Below are 12,836 nucleotides of genomic sequence, written 5' to 3'. Positions count from 1 at the left end.
ATAAAACTGAATCACTTTGCTGCACACCAGAAACTAACACAGCATTGTAAATCAACTATGCTTCAACAAAAAAGAGAAAACTAATACAAGATGAAAACCTTTTTCTCTCAGTGTCTGTGGGATGAGACTCTATGGCAGCTGGTACGGCAGAACATTTCTCAGGCCATGTTTCACCCAGGAGTGGAGTTGATGCATAAACAGGAACGTTCCTGAATAGCACTGTCTCTTTCTCTGCTGCTGCTGCTCCTAAGCTGCTTCAGTTGTGTCCAACTCTGTGCGACCCCATAGATGGCAGCCCGCCAGGCTCTCCTGTCCCTGGGATTCTCCAGGCAAGAACACTGGAGTGGGTTGCCATTTCCTGCTGCCCTCTCCTAATGCAAACATACACACTTGGATAGGCTTCCCCGCCCCGCCTCTCCCCTGAGAATGTCTGCTCTTTCCCTCTGTGCAGGGGCTTAGGCAGGCAGGAAGGAGAGGAGGTCCCTTTCAGTCTCCTGTCTCAATTGTACTCTCCAGCTCAGCTGGCCAGGGAGGGCAGAGTGCTGTTGTCTGGCACTGGTAGGGTTATTAATAAAACTGATACTTTGTCTCCCTTCTGCCCTCTGTTCTCTGGGTGCTTTCTCCACAGACCAGATTCAGAGTGGGGAGGGATGACAACATGCTGGGCCTTCCTATGGCCCTGATGGTAAAATCAAGGACTGGCCTTTGGGGACCCAGTACCTGCGTGTTTGTGTGTTCAGTCACATCAGTCGTGTCCGACTCTTGGCGACCCTATGGATGCAGCCCGCCAGGCTCCTCTGTCCACAGGATTCTCCGGGCGAGAATACTGGAGAGGGCTGCCATGGCCTCCTCCAGGGGATCTTCCCGACCCAGGGGTCAAACTCCCATCTCTTCCGTCTCCTTCACTGCAAGCGGATTCTTTACAACTGAGCCACCGGGGAAGCCTGTGAGGACCCAGTACAGTGGATTTAAAAAGGCAACAGGCTCTGAAGTTACCTCTGGCCTGCAGCTTTATAGGTACAGTTGAAGCTGGAAAGAAATTATCACAGTTCCATGTGGGTACAGAGCACGAAACTTAATTTTACTTCAGATTATTTGTGCTCATCTTTAGCAGGAGCATGAGTAAGTGATGCGCAGTTGAGTGTCCCAGGTCCTGATTATCTATGCTGTTATGAATTTCACTTAGGGTCGCAGAAGGAAGGAACCGTGGAGGGGTTTTGCTTATGGCCTGTCCCCAGGTTCCTAGAATTATTTCCTGCTACACAGTTTCAAGTTGGCTTGGAGTTGTACCTTTATTAAGTTGGCCCTGTATATTCAGACATTGTGCAACTTGCTGTGGGATTAACCACAGAGGTGTGGTGGACCTCATGCTGATAAAAAGACCAGGACCCCCCATATGGAGAAAATGCCAATGTGTGTGAAAGTGGAAAAGAACTCAATTTGGAATTATCACAAAATGAAAGATAAGAGAGAAATGAACAAATCTTGTACCTGGAACATTCTGTCTCTAGAAATCAGACTTATTCAGGAAATCAAGCAGGCATGGGGTCCATGTGAGATACAAGCGTTGGTCTCGTAGTGAGAAAAGTCAGCAAGTAAGGGGAAGGAGAAAAAGAAGGAAGTTCTATTGCTCAAACTAGGGGAAAAGATTTTCTTGAGAAAAATGTTGAGTTTTTAGAGAGTATGCTTGGGATGTATGAAGAGAAAAAGGAAATATTTTCACACCTCAATGATTTTAAGGGCAGAACTAGAAAGGAGCACAATATTCGTTTCTAGATGATGAAGGACGAAGGGGTAGATTTGACAATGCAAAGTGGAGTGAGGCCGCTAGAGGGAGCATGGACCCAGGGAACTAGTGTAGACAGTTGCCCAGCAAGAGGGAGGAAAGGACCAGGTGGTTTGGTGGGAGCAGTGTGAGTGTCATTAGGTAGATAACTTTTAAACAGCCATGGTTATTTGAGTGGTGTGTGTATTGCCCATGCCCACACCTAGGAATTTGTGGCATCAAGACACATAGTCACTGAGAAGATGAAACATACACGAAGGGGAATTAATCAGGCAAGAAATAGATGTAGTCACATCTGAGTTAAATTGGAACTACCGGCAGAATTATTTTAAATTTCTACGTATTGCAGGATGACAAAATGTCTTAAGTGCCCCTCTCTGAGAGAAGACATAGTAGGCATGCCCTCATCCCGCTATGGCAAAATTGACACCCAAATCAATCCTCCATTGTGTTGCAGAGAAAAGCCAATTCTGACTCCAGGTTGGAACTGTTTCTTTAACTTGCTTTCCATTGCTTTTGTTATTATAATCATACATAATGGTCTGCCTCAGAATCCAGCCACTTTGCCTGGCTGTTAAAGTAAAGTGCCTTTGTTCAGAACCCTGTCTATCTGTAGATGGCAGGAAGGAAGAAACTAACTCATCCCTCTCCCCTCCCCACACCCTCCCCTTGCCATTCTAGGAGATATTTACCAGATTAATGGCCTTTATATGGAGAAGGCAATGGCAACCCACTCTAGTACTCTTGCCTGGAAAATCCCATGGATGGAGGAGCCTGGTGGGCTGCAGTCCATGGGGTCGCAAAGAGTCGGACATGACTGAGCGACTTCACTTTCACTTTTCACTTTCATGCATTGGAGAAGGAAATGGCAACCCACTCCAGTGTTCTTGCCTGGAGAATCCTAGGGACAAAGGAGCCTGTTGGGCTGCCGTCTATGGGGTCACACAGTTGGACATGACTGACACGACTTAGCAGCAGCAGCAGCATGGTTTGTTTCCTCACTTCCCCCCATCTCTGGGGGTTCAAAAGAACCTGGCATCCAGACCCCGATAAGGTGGTTATTTTGAGACATTAGTCTGCCGTCTTCTTGGTGAGCTGACTCAACACCTTGTCTCCGATTCATTGGCCTGTCATGTGGCTAGCAGAGAGAGCTTGGACTCGGTAACAGTTGGAGGTTTCTCTCGGTTGGAGTTTGAATTCACATGTTGGGAAAGAGATGGCATAGACTGAGAGCATCCTGGTGAGGTGCTGCTTTCTCAGGTACCACTGAGTTTCTCCTATGTGCGGTGCAAGCATTGGCAACTTGATTGGCTGAGCTCAGTGCCCCCACCTGTCAGGAGGAAACTGTCGTGGAGATGCCTGGCCATCACCTCTTGTGTCCCAACTGTATTCTGCCCTGACTGAGTAAGCTAGCTTTCTGCCCCTGTTCTGCCATGAGCTGCCCACTGAAGACCACATTCAGGAGGAGCACTGACCAGACAGGCTCTTCCCCAAGCAGCAGGTGCAGCAGCACTAGAGAGCCTCTGTGCACTCACGAGGCATTTCCACAATATCTTTCTCTTGCACCCTGAACTCTCACTAAGAGTTTCTTGGCCTCCACCTTAGCCCTGAAAAAACCCCTACAAATAGCCATGCACTAGATTTTGGACACATAATGGCCCTGATGTCTGAACTCAGGAAAACACATTTATCAACTTATTAAAAGATGTGATACAAGATACTGATGAACAGCCAGGTGGAGAGATACACAGGGCAAGGTCTGGGAGGGTCCGTGGTAGGAGCTTCCGTCCCCATGGAGTCGAGCTGCACACCCTCCTGGTCCGTGGATGTGTTCCCAACCTGGAAATTCTCTGAATCCAGCACTATCGGGATTTTATGGAGGCTTCTTCACATAGGCATGATCAATTATTAACTCCATTTCCAGGCCCTGCCCTCACTCTGGACAAGTGCGGGGAGGGGCTGAAAATTCCCAGCTTCTAACCATGGTTTGCCATCCAGGAGCTCACCCAGAGATGCTTAAATACAACGAAAGATGTTCCTAGTGCCCTTATCACTTAGGAATATACAAGGGTTTTAGGGGCCTGTCATAGATGTGGCCAAAGACCAAATGTTAGAATAAGAGATGCTCCTAAATGTGCTCATCACTTAGGAAGTTATGAGGGTTTTAGGAGCTCTATGCCAAGAACAAGCTCTATTATCTCACATCTCCCTTCCTGTCATCCTATCTGTCCTGGTGTGAAGAGTCTTCTCTCCAGTTGCAAGAAAAAAGAGGTGTATTACTTTATTTTCCCATGCTCTTTCCCCCACAATGAGTTCCATATGCCTTGACAGTGAAAACTGGCTGCAGTTGAGGGAGATTGGCACACATTTGTAGATGAATCTGGCACGTAGGAAGCACTTGGTGGATGTTTGTTGTGTGTATAGATGGAGTCGCCCACCCTGAGTTGAAGCAGAAGTCTTGGCAGATGAGGGTATAGATGAGGAAGAAAAGTGAAGAAGGAATGAGAAGGCACTGGATGGGGCCTGGGAGCACAGCAAGCAGTCACAGAATGTGCAGGGACCTGAACCTGGAGCTTGGAGAACCAGGGCAGAGCAGCATCTCCCTGAGAAGAACATTCTAGAATCTTCTGTCCAGTTCTACAGACAGAGTGAAGAGCATCAGGACTGTGAAACAGGCACAAGTTTCACTGGGCTCAGTGGGCTTTGGGAGAGCAGTTGCTGCAGGCTGGTGGGTGGGCAAGGTAGACTGCAGGCCAGTGAGGTGGGCATGGTGGGTGAGGGAGCCTGGGGGCAGTGGTGTGTGAGGTGGAGGGGCAGCTGGAGAGAAGGGCCAAGACTTCACAAAGAATATTTTGGGATGTGGAGACTTGAACACATTTGTAAACTGAGGAGGAAGTAAGTAAGTAAGTAAGTAAGTAAGTAAGTAAGTGTGTGTTAGTTGCTCAATCATGTCCGACTCTTTGCAACCTCATGGACTATAGCCTGCCAGGCTCCTCTGTCCATGAGGATTCTCCAGGCAAGAGTACTGGAGTGGGTTGCCATGCCCACCTCCAGGGGATCTTCCCCACCCAGGGACTGAACCCAGGCCTCCTGCATTGCGGACAGATTCTTTATCGACGGAACCATCAGAGAAGCCGGTGGTGGTGGAGGAGGAGTTTAAAACCAAAGGAATGGGGTGACTAAAGGAAGAATCCTGGCAGAGTGGGGGCCTTGGGCCTTCCTTCCTGGTGCTACAAAGCCAACACAGAGCCAGGCTTGGGATGCAAGGCTTTAATAAAGGACTTGAGGAGCTGAGAGGTGGTGGTGATGGGGCAAGTGGTGTGGGTGCTGCAGGCACTGGCAGCGGCCCCCCTGGGCTGTGGGCATCCCCATTACTACGGCTTCACGACTTCAGAGGCAGGAGGGAATAGGCTTTTCAGATATTTTATGATTTCTTTCACTGTGTTTTCCAGATTCTTCATGATTTTATGACCGAGCTCCATCAGTTTTCCTTCTGTGGCGGATGCTGGGGAATATCAGGAGAGAAAAGTCAGGGAAGAGCTATTGCCCTGCACCCTCGCCGCTCCCCAACACTTTGCCACAGTGCTGGCAAAGGCAACTAATGGGTCCTTTGATTTGCTTTTCACTCTCATTTCTTAACATTTTTTTTCATTTATTTTTAATTGGGGGATAATTGCTTTACAAGGTTGTACTGGCTTCTGCTATACATCGACATGAATCAGCCATAGGTATACATATGTTCCCTCCCTCCCACCTCCCGCTGCATCCCACCCCTCTAGGCTGTCACAGAGCACCAGGTTGAGCTCCCTGTGTCATACAGCAACTTCCCATTAGCTGTCTACTTTACGAATGGTACTGTATATATTTCAATGCTACTCTCTCAATTCCTCTCTCATTCCTTTTTGCTACAGCTTCCTTTCTCTTTCTAACCCAACCATTTCCACCCTCCTTTGCTGCGTATTGTTTGCCCAGCTCCTTCCCACTTCCCCCATCTCTTACCATCACTGGGAGCGTGCTCTGTAGTCTCTTCTGATCCAAGGGTAGCATTTCTGAGTTGTTTTTCCTTGAGTATGGACAGAGGCAGCTTGGGATTCTGATTCTGTGGTTGCCTGGGAGATCTGATCACATTTGGCTCTTTGGAAATCAAATCTTCTCTGGAGATGGAAGGCTCCTTAGAAAGGTCCTCAGTGGAGATCTGGAGGTTGCTGATGATGAACTGAGCAGCTGAGACCAAGATGATGGAGGAGGTGAGGGCAGAGAAAGAGCTCATGGTGAGGAGTAGCCAGTCAGTGCTCTGTTATCTCCCTGAACACTGGTGGTCACCAGGGTTGAGTCATTGCCCAGTTATCATAGAGAAGGGTTGATGTCCCATGCCAGCATCCAAATCCACAAGCACCTGGTTTTGGATGCCTTTGGCTAGGAACTGCACTTTTAGCAAATTTACCTTCCTAGTGAAAAGAGAATAGCTATGCAAATACCTGTCCCATTGTCTGGCGCATAGGAGGGGGTTCAGTTTTTTCCCCCTGAATTTTGGGAATTGCTTGAGTCTGCCTTCTCTGGCTTTTGCCATGTAAATTGTGTATGTGTGTGTGTGTGTGTGTGTGTGTGTGTGTGTGTGTGTGTGTGTGTGTAGGAAGTTAGCCTGAGGCTAAACCATATTTACGGATAATCCACAAAGCAGAATCCTGCAATGTTCAAGGTTTTTGTGGGATAGGGAGCTTGGGACCGAGGAGCCCCAGAAGCATCCTCACCTCAGGGTGAGCTGAAACTCCTCACCTGCTAACATTCAGGTGTGAGATGTAGTCTCCATACCCATCTCCAATGACTAACCAGCATGAAGTGCTGTTCAAAGAGCTTCTGGCCCCTAGAGCTTGGCCAGTTAGTGCTGTAGGAAGGATTAAGATCCAACATCAGAAGGGATTGTCTCTGCTCCACCTCTTTCTCAGGTGGAGAATTCATCGTTGTTCGTCACTCATTGAACAATCCTTTACCACCACTGACTTACTTTAAAGGGTGCCAGTGTGAGACTTACAGGCATCAGTGGGCTGAGCTTCCAGGTGGGTTTCATCTTCTGGCTCTGAAAAATAAAACAGTTAAATTTTCCGAGTTCTGAAGACGTTTAACGTGTGAGATGCTCTTATGCAGCCCCTTTTGCCCCAGCGTTCTTCTCTCCCTTACCATGTTTTATGTTTTCCTTCGCACTTCTAACACCCTGGCCCTTATTTAATGTGCTGCTGCTGCTAAGTCGCTTCAGTCGTGTCCAACTCTGTGCGACCCCATAGACAGCAGCCCATAGGCTCCTCCATCCCTGGGATTCTCCAGGCAAGAACACTGGAGTGGGTTGCCATTTCCTTCTCCAATGCATGAAAGTAAAAAGTGAAAGTGAAGTCACTCAGTCGTGTCCGACTCTTTGTGACCCCTTAGACCGCAGCCTTCCAGGCTCCTCTGTCCGTGGGATTTTCCAGGCAAGAGTACTGGAGTGGGGTGCCATCGTCTTCTCTGTTAATGTGCTTACTGTTGGTTTATTCCCCTAGGGTGTAATCTCAATGATGACCGATATCTCTGTATTTTGAGAGTGTATTCCAAGCATCTAGAACTATGTGTCTGGCATACATTAGGTGCTCAATAAATAGCTGTTGAATGTATGTGTGTCTATGTCTTGGCCTCACTGTACAGAGGAAAGCAGAAAGCTCCATGGAGGGGTAATGACTCTACCGGGGGTTTCCAGCATCATCTGAACCTGGAATCTAATCTGAATCTCTGCTGACCCATAGTCTGCCCTGATTTGGGTTCTGTTTGGCCGCTCTGGTCCCAGCCGCAGGTTTTCTAGGGTGCAGGATTCCTGGGGTCACGTGTCCTAGCTCCCTGCCTCCGTCCCTAAGTTTATCCGGGTGTGAATGTCTGGTTCTGACTGCATCTCCTGACCTCTTCACACAACACATCACAAGGATTAAGGAAAGGCCTTTGGAGCACTGAGGCCTCTCCAGCCAAGGCTCAATGACCCCAGGGGACAGGGGGAGGTTGATGGAAGCCAGACTCACCGTTAAGGATGGCGAGAGAGGTGGCGGCCAAGCTGGCCAGAAGCAAGATGCAGAGGAATTTCATGGTGGGGCTGTAGCAGCAACCGTTTTCCCCGGGGCAGGCTGCTTGGTGCTACTGAGGAGGCTGCTGCTTGGCAGGGGCCTTATTTATTTGAGGGTAGGGATCGGCTCTGGGAACCTAGTTCAGGATTGGACCTGGAAACAAACCAGGTTTCCCCTCCCCATTTCCCTATTCTGAATACATTTCTTTTGGGGAGCTGGAACTTCTGGGAAACCAGTTAACAGGAAAGCAAGGTGCCAGCACTCCCCCTGGCCTGGAATGTGCCAAGGGAGCCAGCCCCAGGCTCCCTATATGCCAGACATTGTCTTGAGTTTGTGCATATGGGATCTTTTATTTAAATCATGATGGTTGTTAAAATATATCTATTTGTCAAACAAAAAAACACATTCAAAGTAACTACCAGGGTGTGAGTTTCCCTCCTTCATGGTACTTATTACTGATAAAATTTTACTTTTGTTTAAGTGATCATTAAATTAATATCTATCTCCCCAGGAGAGTAGGGACAGATTAGATGAGCAGAGTGAGTGAATAAAGAAAGGGCTAGGCTATCCTCTGGGGCTACAGATGAACACTCCCCAGGCATTCAGGAAAGAAAGGGCCAGGATTTTTTTTTTTAATATTTATTTTTATTTATATATTTGCTGCACTGGGTCTTAGTCGCATGCGGGACCTTCCGTTGCGACGTGTGGATTCTCCAACTGTGGCACATGGACTTACCAGTTGTGGTGCACAGGCCTAATTTGCCCCATGGCATGTGGGATCTTAGTTTCCCCACCAGGCATTGGACCTACATCCCTTGCGTTAGAAGGCAAATTCTTAACCACTGGACCTCCAGGGAAGTTCCAGGGCCAGGCTTTTATAGGGATTCCAGCTATATGCCAGACATTGTCTTGAGTTTGTGCGTATGGGATCTTTTATTTAAGTCATGACAGTTGTTAAAATATATGCTATTTATCAAACAAAAAAACACATTCATGGAGGTGAGGCACTTTACACAAGGTCACACACCTGGGTGAATTTGAACTTATGTTAGTCTGACTCTAGACCCTATGCCTTATCACACAGGGGCTGGTAGTTCTAGAAGCAGACAAGATGGAATAGCAAGACGCCCAGAGGCATCTGGAGAGGTTGGTGGGGGATGCACCTAGGGCCTGAGGCCTGCTCCTGGGCCTGGAACCGAACCGGTTGACCTCCTGTGCCCTCCTATGGCTGGAGGATTTGATGATCCCTCTGGAGCCTGTTTTTGGATCATGTCCAGGAAGGTGAGGGCTGCTGTCCCTGTGACTGAACTTCCTGTCCTCAGCAGAAAGCATGGCTTGCTGGGCATGTGGGGGTCCCACAGAGGGTAAGGTCCCACCTGTGGACCACAGAGAGCTGTGAGCTGTGTCAACCAGGGCCTTCCCTTCTCTCTGGCCGCAGGAGGGAAGAGCCCAGGGGGCTAGCAGTCCTCCTCCAATGGCTTGGGCACTGCTCTCTCCCTAAGCGAGGCTGTGAAGTGAAGGCAGTTTGTCTTGGGCTGCCTCCCACCTCCCCTTCCTCCCACCTCCCCTTCCTCCCTAGTTTCCCCCACTGATGGGCCACCTCCCCTCTGAGAGGGCACTTGGGAACAGGGCAGGGACAGAGGAGGGTGTTCACCATGTTCTCCAGTACGTGTTTGTAGCCCTGTGGGCTTGATTCCTAACACACTTCATGATTGGCAGGTTCGGGCCTCCACCATCTCCAGCTTAGGCTAATTCTCACTGTTTTTCACTGCCCTTCTGGCGTCCAGTCTGTCTCCACTCTAGTGCTAATGCTGGAGGATTAATCAAGCCCTCTTCCCTACTCAGAAGTGTCTAATGACCATCCACCAATCACAGGGTAAAGTCCAAACGCGTTGGGCGTGTGTTCGAGGTGCTCCACCTTTCTGACTCTATCTCTTGGCCCTTTGAATTACTCCTCGCTCACTGGAGTGTTCTTGTTCAAGCTGTCCCTCTATCTGCCAGCTGCGCTTCTATATCACAATCCACATCAATGATACCTCCTCCCTCGAGTGAGCCCCACCTTCTCACCATGACGATTCCCTTGGTTAATTGCCACGCCCCTGTGGTCCCCATGATAAAGTTCACATCTTCGTCTTTTTGTGATTCCATCCCAGTACTATTTCTTGAGTAGCTGTTGTGTTATAAGTTTTGGCGATACGGTGGTGAGCAAAATCTCCTGGCCCTGTCTCAAAGGCCTTTGTTGTCTAGCATTTATCACACTTGATTGTAATTCTCTGCTTTGATCGATTGCTCCCACTGGTCAATTACCATTTTGAGGACAGGAGCCATAGTTTATTTCTGTATCTCAATTTATTTAGCACTGATCCTGACACTTGCTAAGTGCTCCAGTTTGGTAAATTGAATGAGTCAATTTGTCTGTTCAAAGTTGGCCCCTGGAGGATATGTTTACTGTTAGTGGGGAGGGAGGGACCTCTGAGAGGTCTTCTTCAATAATTGAATATTCCAACAAGAATTGTATGTGATAGGTACTTGAGCTTCAACAGTGAGCAAAACTTCTGGGATTCTTGCTCTCCTAGATAGGATTGCCAGACAAAATGCAAGTTGCTCAGTTAAATTTCAGATAAGCAGTGAATAATTTTTTTAATGTAAGTATATACTCAAATATTGCATGGGACCAGCTCATACTAAAAAGTTGCTTATCATTTCCTTCAATTCACATTTAACTGGGTGTTGTGTATTTTGTTGGCCAAACTTGGCAATCCTACCCCAAGGCTCCAGAGAAGCCTCCACCCTCTGCCACCTGTCCCTTCTAGCTGGAGCTTTGTCCTGTGTGCCTGAGGGCTCACAGGTAGGGGAACAATGGACTGAAGTGAAGTCCAGCTTCCTTCTGAGAAAAGAGGTCACAGTGGTTCTTAATGCACAAGTTCCCGACTGTGTCAGATGACCCTGTTCCTCTGGCCACTCATATTTGGTGAGGAAGCCTGGGTCTTATCCAGAGAGAGCTATCACCTGGCTGGACATAAAGAAGACCAGTGGCTTCTGAGGATACCTGGGTGAGAGCCGTGTCCACTTCTGGTACTCCATACAGGATGGTCTCTAACCAAGTCAATGAGATCCTTCTCAGTGAATTCTGAATGTGAGGTCGACAGAATGAAAAGTCAATGAGATGGAAAAGTGGTCGTTGCAGAGGAGGAAGGGGGAGGCAGAGAAATGCCAACGAGGCAGAGGGAGGTTGACATATGCACCCTGGGGCTGATGTCACTGCACGACGAGCGTCGCCGGAGCAGCTGGAGGGGCTCACAGTCCACCCCGGTTGTTCCCTGCTCAGCACTCTACAGGGCCTGCTGAGATGCTTTCCTGATCACCCTTCCTGCTGTGTCAGCTGATGTAACTGGAGTGAATCTTATAAACTTGGAAAAGCCTATTTTGTTTTTAAAAATTAGCTCTTAGTTGGGACACCCAAGTCCAAAGGTCAGTCTGCCGTGACTTCATTGTATGGCCCTTGGCCAGCCACTCCCCACCTCTAGGCCTCATTCTCCTCTCCAGCAAGGAGAGGAAGGGTCCTGAGGGATCTCCAAGGATCTCTAGGGTTCCTGTTTTTCAGGATCTGACACCCTCTTGGGTCAGGGGTAGTGGCTTATTGGAGATTGCCATTTCTAAAAAGATAGCAGCGTTAGGCTGGTTAGCCTTGAACTTCAGTGCACACAGGGTCCGCTGGGAAACTCCCCCTTCCTTTGCATTTAATAAGTCTGGGATGCACCCAGAAATTCACATTTTTAAAGCCAGTGTCTAGGGCCATTCTGACTTGGAGACGTTGAGGATCACATGCTCTTTGGCAGACAGGACGACGGCTTGTAAGCAAATCTCAAGCTTTTGTTTTGATAAGAATTTTGGGAGGCAGAGAGCCTATTCTTTTGAGTGTGTGTGTGTGTGTGTCTGTATGTGTCTGTTATTATTGTAGTGGTTTCTGGCCTCAGATGGTAAAGAGTCGACTTGCAGTGTGGGAGACTGGGTTCGATCCCTGGGCCAGGAAGATCCCCTGGAGAAGGAAATGTCAACCCACTCCAGTATTCTTGCCTGGAAAATCCCATCGATGGAAGAGCCCAGCTGGCTATAGTCCATGGGGTTGAAAAGAGTCAGACACAACTGAGCGACTTCACTTTTCTGGCCTGGGGAATTAGGGGTTCAATACTACGTCCAATTCAGCACTCACTTTCTCCACTTTTCCGTCCCAACTTCGAGTTCTCCCTTCAACACCAGCGGAGAAAGAAAGTGGGGAAGTTGCTGAAACACTGACGAGAAGAATGAGGTGCTCAAGATCTACGCGTGCATGCGTGCAAAGTCCTGTCTGACTCTCTGTGACCCCATGCACTGTAGCCTGCCAGGCTCCTTTGTCCATGGGATTCTCCAGGCACGAATACTGGAGTGAGTTGCCATACCCTCCTCTAGGGAATCTCCCTGACCCAGGGGTTGAACCTGCGTCTCTTGGGGGTCCTGCATTGCAGGTGGATTCTTTACTGCTGAGCCACCGGGAAATCCTGCTGAAAATCTATCTTTTCTGTCTAATCAGACAAATATTTCGTGCTGCTCTCTCCCTTTTCTCTCTCCCCACACCTCACCATGTTGACATTGTCTTGAATTTTAGTTCTATGATATAAATTTAGTTCTATGAGACTCTTTTTGAATTTTCCTTAGTCCTTTAAACAATTATTTAATGGTTTTTCATTTGCCATATCTCTTAACTCATCTTCTTAGATTGAATTATTTGAATAGTTTTTCCATGATTGTTTTCTAAGTAGAAATTTTTGTGGCAAAATTTTTGAGTGTGATTTTATTACCGGTATCATTTAAACGATAATATCATCATTAAAAAGCATGAATGTTGAATTTTTGTCAAATCCCTATGTAGAATTCTTGGGCTATAGCCATACACTTTCCTTTATTGATCACTGGTTTATATGATTACA

At 48.0% G+C, this 12,836-nt stretch overlaps 1 protein-coding gene across 1 annotated transcript; it reads right to left on the bottom strand.

The window, feature by feature from the left end:
- Positions 5,042-7,961, bottom strand: GLYCAM1 (glycosylation-dependent cell adhesion molecule-1). The gene is given in 4 exon segments (NM_001285626.1): positions 5,042-5,291; positions 5,786-6,010; positions 6,819-6,863; positions 7,828-7,961. Coding segments are annotated over 4 exon segments (465 nt in total). The 5' UTR covers positions 7,892-7,961; the 3' UTR covers positions 5,042-5,160.

Source organism: Capra hircus, chromosome 5 (genome assembly GCF_001704415.2).
Source record: "Capra hircus breed San Clemente chromosome 5, ASM170441v1, whole genome shotgun sequence".
NCBI lineage: Eukaryota > Metazoa > Chordata > Mammalia > Artiodactyla > Bovidae > Capra > Capra hircus.
Note: the sequence above shows the minus strand (reverse complement) of the source record. Positions and strands in the feature narration are given on the sequence as shown.